The 10569-nt window shown below is 38.2% G+C and overlaps 2 protein-coding genes across 2 annotated transcripts in view; one reads left to right on the forward strand and one right to left on the reverse strand.

Annotated features, from left to right (window-relative positions):
- vgll4a (vestigial-like family member 4a) overlaps window positions 1-6713 on the forward strand; it is a 73357-nt gene extending 66644 nt beyond the window's left edge. The window contains exon 6 of the mRNA XM_087306490.1: window positions 4799-6713. Within this exon, the coding sequence (XP_087162616.1) occupies window positions 4799-4863 (65 nt within the window). The 3' untranslated portion in view covers window positions 4864-6713. The remainder of the gene's footprint in view (window positions 1-4798) is intronic.
- Window positions 1-10037, reverse strand: part of slc6a1a (solute carrier family 6 member 1a) — a 20802-nt gene extending 10765 nt beyond the window's left edge. Inside the window, 10 exon segments of the mRNA NM_001045287.2 lie at window positions 4893-5005; window positions 5106-5230; window positions 5588-5691; window positions 5769-5903; window positions 6106-6238; window positions 6327-6436; window positions 6544-6644; window positions 8962-9093; window positions 9192-9496; window positions 9846-10037. Of these exon segments, the coding sequence (NP_001038752.2) occupies window positions 4893-5005; window positions 5106-5230; window positions 5588-5691; window positions 5769-5903; window positions 6106-6238; window positions 6327-6436; window positions 6544-6644; window positions 8962-9093; window positions 9192-9426 (1188 nt within the window). The 5' untranslated portion in view covers window positions 9427-9496; window positions 9846-10037.
- Window positions 10038-10569: the final 532 nt, after the last annotated feature.

The following is a 10569-nucleotide window of genomic DNA, read 5'->3' on the forward strand; positions in this document are numbered from 1 at the left end:
GACTAAAAAGGGCATGTGCACTGCACAGGTTGAGCCCTATGTGTGCACATGTCTGCCAGAGGTACGTATGGCTGCATTTAGTTTTTTTAAGCGGACGCTACGGGGCGGTGTTCTGTTGGCGGAACGGAGACCTGGAGGGGAGCAGATGGCGACGACCGGGTTCGAGTCAGGGGAAGAGCGGTTCCAGAAATCAGGTAAGACAAAAACAGAATCCAAAAAACAAAGCGAACAAGTTTATAACAGGGCGAGGATGTGGTGAATCCGCAAAATAAGATGAGGGCTTTTCTTTTTCTGGATGGCTTTTGTAAATCGTTGCTTGGGTTTAGGGAAGGAGAAGGAGGAGGAGGAGAAGGGTTGGTCGGCCAATTGGCTGGCCGCACAGTCAATCGTTCAGTCATTCAGTCAGTCAGTCAGACAGACAGTCGCTTGACAGCAGCCTCCGGCGGCTTTACGCAAGAACAGCACGGGCGCGAATGGCGCGCGCTTGTGGGAGGCGTTTGAGATGCAAAAAAGCACGCACAGAGCCCTCTCGCAGATTCGCGAAAACAAAAACTGCACTTATACGTACCTCCCGGGATGTATTTCGCGGTCCCCAGAAATGTCAGCAGGGCTACGTTTCCATAATGAGTCTGGGTTGGGTTTACATGCATCCAATGTCAAAACACACTTTCATTTTTATCAATAAACATGTATGAAATGACATTTTATGTTAGCAATATTAGTTTGTTTGCTTGTTTGTTTTTCTAAAACACTGCTTTCTGCAATTTTCTGCTCTGATTCGTCAGATATGCAGGCTTTTGTCAAAGGTTAACCACTGACAGTGTGTCGAAAATGAAACCCCATTGCCTGAATCTCAGCTCTGAACACTCCCTCAAACCTCAGCAACAGTAGGACAGTGGGACATGTACAGGGGTTGAACAATGAACCTGAGCAGTTTTACACCACAATAATTCACAAGTGAAGTTTATGTATAAACCAATTCAGAGAGGATCACGTGCTTATGATTGCTAGCGGCTGGATCTGCATTATCCAATTCACAATGCACCAATCAGATGACTCCTAAACTACTATAGATACCCCGGGTTTCATTCCACTGCTATCTTCGTTTTGAAGAGTCCCCCCTTCCACCCCTACTCCTCCTCCTTCCTAGATGGGTGACACGGTGGCCCAGTGCTAGCACTGTTGCCTCACAGCAAGAACGTCTCTGGTTCCAGGCTTTACCAAACCAGCAGACATTTCTGTGTGGAGTTTACACTTTCGCCCCGTGCTCACGTGGGTTTCCCCAGTTTCCTCCCACCATCCAAAAACATACAAATTAAGTCAATTGACTAATCCAAATCAGCACCATAGACATGCTTCTAGTATGTAGTTATCTCCAACGAGCAATCACTTACTGATCATTGGTTACTACAGCAGGGGAGATCTCGAGATCTACCTGAGCTAAAACTCCCCTCCCGCTTTGCAACGGGAGGGAGCCCTGTTCTCTAGGATCTCATGGCTCTCTCCCAGGACAGCATGCCAAACAAGCTTTATAATCAATCATCAGCTAAGTGTGAACTCTTGAAGTATGGTGTAGGGCAGGGATGTCCAAAGTTAGTCCTGGAGGGCCGGTGTCCTGCAAAGTTTTTTTTCAACCCCCCTCAAACACACCTGAGCTATAGCTAATTAAGCTCTTACTAGTCTTTCTAGAAACATCCATCCAGGTGTGTTGAGGCAAGTTGGAGCTAAAATCTGCAGGACCAAATTTGGACACCCCTGGTGTCGGGCCTACTTTTGTGGGAAATACAGCATCCGTTAGTCTTGGGAACAGAGAGGTTTTAAGCCATTCTTCTTGCAGATTAGTGTACGGGTCACTACGTGATCCTGGTTGAGGAAATGTTTCCTGACCCGCTCCAAAACACTCTTAAGTGGCTCATAAATATTTAGATGTGGCTATGAGAGATGTTCAACTTCACTTTCATGTTCATCAAACTACTCTCTCACCAGTCTTGCAGTGAGTATTGATGCATTATCATCCTGATACTCGGCACCCCTTTCAGGATACAATGTTTGAATCATTGGGTGCACCTGGTCCTCCAAAATTGTCTGGTAGTCCTTAGCAGTGATGCGCTCATCTAGCACAAGTATTAAGCCTAGGGAATTTAATGATATTGCAGGCCACACCATCACTGATCCCCCCATGCTTCACTCTGGGCATGCAACAGTCTGGAAGGTATAGTTCTTTGGGGTTTATCCACACCATAACTCTCCGAGATGTGGGAAAAACAGTGAAGGTGACTCATCAATCATGTTCCACATTGCCCACAGTCCAAGATTTTTGCTTCTGGCATCATTGAAACCAATGTTTGGCATTGGCACGTGTGACTAGAAGTTTGGCTTTAGCAGCCTGCCCATGTATATTGACCATGTAAAGCTCCCGATTAACCGTTTTGGTGCCAACAGGAAAGTCGACGTGCAGATTTAATACTCCAGTAAGTTGGGCAGTTGTGGTTTTGTTTTCTTGGATACAATCCGGGTCAGCATGATCCCTTTCAGACAACTTCCTCCTACGTCCACAGTTACTTCTGCTGGATGTGGTTTGCCCTTTTTGGTGATATGCTGACATTACCCTGGATACCGTTGCTCTTGATGCATCACAAAGACTTGCTGTCTTGGTCACAGATGTGCCAGCAAGACACACACCAACAATTTGACCTCTTTTGAACTCTGATACGTCGCCCATAATTTGTGTGCAACATTTTTAACAAAACTGTGGTATTGCTCTGATAATTAAACCTTCATAAAACCTCAAATTGAAAGTGTTTCAGTTTCATTCTCCAACCCCTGTACATACACAACATTGGAAATTATGTTAACATATCAGTTTTAGACAGATACTGAAATATCTGAAGAAACACAACTTGGTAACAAGTTGGATCATAGTAATCAATCATTTGTTTCTGTTGATCTTAAGAATGCAATGGCCAACCAGAGGCATTTACATTAGTCCACCCTGAAGACACTAGAGTTCCTTGTGTGGTTTAGTGTTCTGCATGCTTGGCTATTCTCTAATCAGAAGGACCAAAATTAAGTGCAAATATTATGCAAGTGATTCATCTCACAACTTTTGTGAGTACAACAGATGAAAGTGTAATGGCACACTAGAATACATGTTTTGTCAGGACAAAACAGTTGAAGTCAGAGTTATTAGTCCCTCTGAATTATTAGCACCCTGTTTATTTTTTAACCCAATTTCTGTTTAACAGAGAGTTTTTTCAACACATTTCTAATTATAATAGTTTAATAACTCATTTCTAATAACTGATTCATTTTATCTTTGCCATGATGACAGTAGTTCATTTTTGACTAGATATTTTCAAGACACTTCTATACAGCTTAAAATGACATTTAAAGGCTTAACTAGGTTAATTAGGCTAAGTAGGCAGGTTAGGGTAATTAGGCAAGTTATTGTATAACGATGGTTTGTTCTGTAGACTATCGAAAAAAATATATAGCTTAAAGGGGCTAATAATTTTGATCTTAAAATGCTTTGTAACAAAATGTAAACTGCTTTTATTCTAGCCGAAATAAAACAAATGAGACTTTCCCAAGAAGGAAAAATATTATCAGACATATTGTGAAAATTTCCTTGCTCTGCTAAACATAATTTGGGAAATATATATATATAAAAAAAATAAATAATCCAAGGGGGGCTAATAATTCTGACTTCAAATGTATGTGCTGTTGTCCACATGTATTTAAAGATCAAATCAGATATAGTTTATAGGCATGAACATTGGAACTATATATATATATATATATATATATATATATATATATATATATATATATATATATATATATATATATATATATATATATATATATATATATAAAGTTGAAGTCAGAATTATTAGCCCCCCTAAATTATTAGACCGCTTGTTTAATTTTTTCCCTAATTTCTGTTTAACTGAGAAAAGATTTTTTCAACACATTTCTAAACATAATAATTTTAATAACTCATTTCTAATAACTGATTTATTTTATCTTTACCTTGATGACTGTGAATAATATTTTACTAATTATTTTTTTAAAACACTTCTATACAGCTTAAAGTGACATTTTAAGGCTTAACTAGGTTAATTAGGTTAACTAGGCAGGTTAGGGTAATTAGGCAAGTTATTGTATAATGATGGTGTGTTCTGTAGACTATCGAAAAAATATATAGTGTAAAGGGGCTTATAATTTTTTACTTAAAATGGTTATTAAAAATTCTAAACTGCTTTCATTCTAGCCGAAATAAAACAAATAAGACTTTCTCCAGAAGTAAAAATATTATCAGACATACTGTGAAAATTTCCTTGCTCTGTTAATTATCATTTAGGAAATATTTAAAAAAGAAAATAAAATCCAAAGGGGGGCGAATAATAGAAATGTCTTGAAAAAAATCTAGTCAAATATTATTTACTGTCATCATGGCAAAGATAACATAAATCAGTTATTAGAGATGAGTTATTAAAACTATTATGTTTAGAAATGTGCTGAATTTTCTCTGCGTTAAACAGAGATTGGGAAAAAATTAGACGGGGTGGGGTGAGGGGGGGGGGGTAATAATTCAGGGGGGCTGATAATTCTGACTTCAACTGTATATATATTTAAAGCTTTGGATGCTGCAGGTTTGAGATTCAGTTGTAGCTCGATGTGGCTTTGCTTCAGATATATGCAAAAATCGACATCAAAAGATTTAATTAAACACAAGGCTAGTTGAGTTTTTCTTTTTTTAATAAATGTTCGTTATGTTTCCTTGTGTGTCCCCCAGAGACAACGGTACTGATGCTGGCAGATCTAAAGCACCCACCAGCACCCGTTTACTTCTGTTTCTAGGTCAGAGCTTGAATGCGTGATATTCTTACCTGACTGTCGATTCCCAGCATCAGCAGCATGGAGAAGAAGAGAATGGCCCACAGTGGTGAAACGGGCAACTGCGTTACAGCTTCCGGATAAGCTAAAAATGCCAAACCCGGTCCTGTGTAAGCCATAAAAAAAAGCTGTTATCTGAAGGAAATATCTGCATTTTAACTGATGAAACATTTGTGAAATGTCACTGGTATTGTAGAACTGATTACCTGACGCAGCTACATCAGCTATTGGTCTCTTTGTCACATGTGACATAAAGCCCACAATTGAGAAAATCACAAACCCAGCAAACATGCTAGTGAAGGAATTAATGCAGCACACAATGATAGAGTCCCTGCAGAAAAAAAAAATAGAGGAAAGGGTTTCAAATGCGCTTTAAGCATCTGTGTCATTCTCCTAACTGACCTGAAAGCTGCATATCAATTTGGCATTTAAGGAGAAGATGGATTATGTAAGCAATGTAGCGGAATACAAAATCAGCTGTTTAATTTGATGGTAATTCTCACTGTGCATATGCTAAAATGTCAGCTCTGACAATAGCCATGTAATCACAGTCAGTCACAGTTATAGGGCTGGCTCGTTCACATGCTCAAGCAAACATTATTCACAGCATTTTAGCGGCCTGAACAGGGTTGGATCATGCTAACCGATGACTGATCGGTTCGTTTTAAGATGCCACTGTGGTTTATACCTGTACACGTTGTTATTGAAAGGGTTGTAGCTGCCCAGAGCAATAAGGGAGCCTAGACCCAAACCGTAGGAGAAGAAAATCTGTGTTGCAGCATCCAACCAGACCTGTGATGGAGAGAGCTGTTTAGCAGCTAGATGCGGTTTCTTTGATCGCATATTAAAGTATCAACATGTAAAATCACCTCAGACTCCTTCAGCTTCTCAAAATCAGGAGTGATATAGAACAAGATTCCCTCTTTAGCCCCGGGCAGGGTCACTCCGCGGATAAACAAAATGAACAACATGAAGTATGGATAGGTGGCAGAGAAGTAAACAACCTGCAAAACATTGATGTCTCTATAAAACATTTCCCCTGTGATTTGTTCAGCTTGTTTAAAAAAACAGCAGGACATTTTGTGCATTACTTTAAATATGTGTTTGCTTTCTCTCAGCATATTGCAACCTTTTTTGGTTCATGAAATAATAGCCGATTTTCCTCGAACGTCAAGCCTTGAAAACGAACCAATAAGGATATCTCACCTTTCCAGTCCAGCTAACACCTTTCCATATACAGAAGTACACCAGGACCCAGGCAATGGCCAGTGTTATTGCAAGCGGCACGCGAATTTCACCAGGTTTTTCTAAGCCATCGGTCATTTGATGCACATTGCGTCTGTATAAGCACATCATGCAACACAATTACACTCAGCAACAAGACAATCACTGGACACATGTATGATGCATTTCCCGAAAATTCTTACTCCCAGAACTCCATGACAGCACTGGTGAGATTGGTGGTGTCTACTATGCTGTAGTTCGTATAACATCTGTCTGTGTTCCATGGGTTGTTACACGATTTCCATGGAAGATCCTACAAAAGCAGAACAGCGCTATTTACTGAGCACCCCTGGAATCATTTTGTAAACATGTACCTGAATGGCATTTATCATGCATTCACATGTGGCGAGGAATGCTTACAGTGGTAAAGGAGTTGTATAAATAGTACAGGGCCCAGGCAATGATGACAATGTAGTAAATGTTCAGCCAAAATGAGAGAACAGCAGCCGCAAGACCAACACCTGTAGTTATGACATATTGTGTTATAATTTAAATGTTTTAATTTAAAAGCAGCATGTGAAGCCAGCTTTTACACAGCTTCATTGCATTTTTCCCCACAAGTTGTATAATCTCTGGGTGTGCTAGCATCTTCAGAACAACTTATTTAATTGTTAGCAAGCTTACAACACACAACCCATGCATATAATTTTACTTATTCACAATTTCGTACACTTCACCAACATTGTAAACTCCTAAACCAGGGATGTTCAAACTCGGTCCTGGAGGACTGGTGTCCTGAATAGCTTAGCTCCAGCTTGCTTCAATACACCTGCCTGGAAGTTTCTAGAATACCTACACACTCTCAGAAAAAAAGGTACACGGTGGTACAAATAATGTTCCTTGAGGGCCAGTTTTGTACCTTTGTAAAACTTGTACCTTATATGGTACAGAAAAGACCTCTCATGATACTATTCTGTACCTTTTATGGTACAATTCAAATGAAGGTACATAATTGTTCTCATAAAAAGGTACACTCTCAGAAATAAAGGTACAGGAGCTGTCACTGGGGCGGTACCTTTTCAAACGGTACATATTTGTACCTGAAGGGTCCATAATGGTACTTCAGAGGTACTTTTTAGGTACATTTGGGTACTAATTTGTATCTTTTGAAAAGGTACTGCCCCAGTGACGGCAACACTTTATAATAACTGCACACTATAAATCATTTCTTAAGCATTAGCAAATAGTGAATTCATTATCCGTTAAGCATTAACTCTACATTAATAAATGTTAGTAAGCAGTTTATAACTGCAGCTACAAATGCTGTATTCTTGACTTATAACCACATTTAAAATGTGCTTAATAATTGTATTTTCATACTTAATAAATTATTTATTTTTCATTACTAAATTAAGTATTGCATTATTTACAAACCAGTTGTATTTAAGAGTAGTTGAGGGTTTTTAGGATCATTCAGAATGAGTTAGTAAATGATTAATAAACTATTGAAATCAACGTTTATATGTCTTATTATTCAGGCATATACTAATAGTCCACTAATATGTTAATAAATGCTTTATTAACTCAACTTCATGCAGTTTTGTGACCTAATCTAAAGTGAGGACTATTCATGCTTTATAAATCCCTTATAAATGACAAATAAAGGCTCAGTTAAATTCCAAACAGGAAAAATTACATTATTCATTCCTATTCAGTTCAAGATACACAAACTGTACTTCAAATGAAAAATAAATCTTTGCAATCTGATCTAAAATAAAATCACTGTAGAGTTTAAACATTACATTTTATTACATTGTTTAGTTATTATATTGTTGTTTTATCCAGTTTTGTTGTATTTTGACACTCCTGTTATTCAACAATGTTTAAACTTTACAGTAATTTTACATTTTAGAAAAGATTGCAAAGATTATAGTTCATTTGATTCTGAGCCTTTATTTGTCATTTATAAGGGATTTATAAAGCATAAATAGTCCTCACTTTAGATTAGGTCACAAAACTGCATGAAGTTGAGTTAATAAAGCATTTATTAACATATTAGTTAACTATTAGTATATGCCTGAATAATAAGACATATAAACGTTGATTTCAATAGTTTATTAATCATTTAGTAACTCATTCTGAATGATCCTAAAAACCCTAAACTACTCTTAAATACAACTGGTTTGTAAATAATGCAATACTTAATTTAGTAATGAAAAATAAATCATTTACTAAGTATAAAAATACAATTATTAAGCACATTTTAAATGTGGTTATAAGTCAAGAATAGAGCATTTGTAGCTGCAGTTATAAACTGCTTACTAACGTTTGTTAATGTAGAGTTAATGCTTAACGGATAATGAATTCACTATTTGCTAATGCTTAATAAATGATTTATAGTGTGTAGTTATTATAAAGTGTTACCACAATAATTATTAAGTTCTGTAATGCAATGATACAAAACGACTGGTGAAACATTTGTATCTTGTACATTTTGGTTTCCCATAGTATAAATCATGTTGTTAAAGGTACAAACTGCAATGGTGCAAATTTGTTTCATTGTCTTAAGGTACAATTCTGTTCCATAAAAAGGTACTGCCCTAGTGCCAAGGGTTTGTACCTTCTTTGGTACAACATTGTACCATTTTTTTCTGAGAATGAAGAGCTTGATCAGCTGGTTCAGGTGTTTTTAATTAGGGTTGAAACTAAAATATGCAGGACACCTGCCCTCCAGGACCGAGTTTGGTTTGGACACCCCTGTCCTAAACCATCTCGCATATATTTAGAACTATTTAATGGGGTTGATGGGAAAATAATGTGTTGATATGAACCATATACCTTTAAACATTGGCGCTAGTTTCCAAACCCCGAGGCCACCAATGGATGTGTATTGTCCAAGAGCGCATTCAAGAAAAAATAGAGGGACTCCCGCAAAAATAAGCGTCAAAAAATAAGGAATCAAGAATGCCCCTGGAATCACAGAAATACATGAAAGCACCCTGTGGAGCTGTGCACAGCAATGAGCACGCACACAACATTTCACTTGGAGAAGGTGAAGATGCTCTTACCTCCGCCGTTTTTCCCGCACAGATAAGGAAATCTCCACACGTTTCCCAGTCCGATGGCGTAGCCCACACATGACAGAAGAAAATCAAATTTCCCACCCCAAGTTTCCCTGTCTGGAATGTCCTTCTTGTTCTTCTCTGGTTTGGCGTCCTCTGTTTTGGGTTTGTCATTAGTTGTGATCTCGTTGAGTTCCGTCACAACTTGTCCGTCGGTGCTTTTGGTGTTGTTTGTCGCCATGTCTCCGATTTCAGACAGCAGCAGAGATCCACACAAACACGCGATCGAAGTCGACACAGTTTCAGTTAACCTGAAAACACCGAATCACACGAAATATTGTTTTCCTTTTCTCTTTTTTTTAATCTTATATGATCGTAAAACAGTCTGCTGTTTGATATCGAAGGCGACACGCAGACCAAACACTAATCTGCTGTCTCTAATTGAGACAGAATTGTCAAGACGGTGTTTTTTTTTCTTTTTTTTGGACTGAACAATCAGCTTCTCATTTTGTTTCGACAATGTTAGGATGCATTTACTATTGTCACCCCTTAACGAATGCAAAAAAAAAAAAAAAAAAAAAACACATGCGTACTAAAAAAAATCGAACATTTGCATACTAAAAACGGCAAATTACTTGCAACATTCTTACATTTACTTACAGTGAATTTGTATTCTTTCCCAAGGGGAATATGTCCGTGTTTCATGTAGTGAGGTATCCGTAGATTCCTCTCCAAGTTGTAAACTTCCAGTTTGACTTGGCACATAAATGAGTGTTCTGTCCATGTAAAGCGGTCCTGCGGGAGCTGTCCACGGGCGAGTGGTGCTGAATCCACCGAGCAACGACTGTCTGAGATCAGCAGCTACTCAACATTTCCAGAGCGTCAATGTCATGTGAAAGTCAACACCCCCCGCCGACACCCCCAACGGACACACACAAACACACACTTTCAGGTCAGGCACACAAGTCTTCACCTTTATATGCATGTGTTTGCGTCACAAAGAAAATTCTCATATCAATGGAAACCTCAAGACCATTATTATAAAAAGCACCACAGCAATACAAATGCTTGACTAGTTTGACATTTGTTTCATTGGACTATCCATAAACGCAGTGCTTTTTACATGCTAAATATATGGCCTAACCCCACCCTTACTCCTAATCCCAAAACACCAAAAACCAGCACACACACACAGCCAGGTTAAAATGAACGTATACCTTCACTTCCCATTTTAAAGATGAATGCTTCCTCAAACCCAGCCCACTTCAAACTATTATATATCACAGATACGGAAGATGATGAGTTGATGCCACACACGACATTAAGTGTGAGAAAGAAATATCATCCCAAACATCTTAAGTGAACATATTCATTCTTTCATTCA

The sequence above is a fragment of the Danio rerio genome, chromosome 23, assembly GCF_052040795.2.
Source record: "Danio rerio strain M-AB ecotype USA chromosome 23, GRCz13ab, whole genome shotgun sequence".
NCBI lineage: Eukaryota > Metazoa > Chordata > Actinopteri > Cypriniformes > Danionidae > Danio > Danio rerio.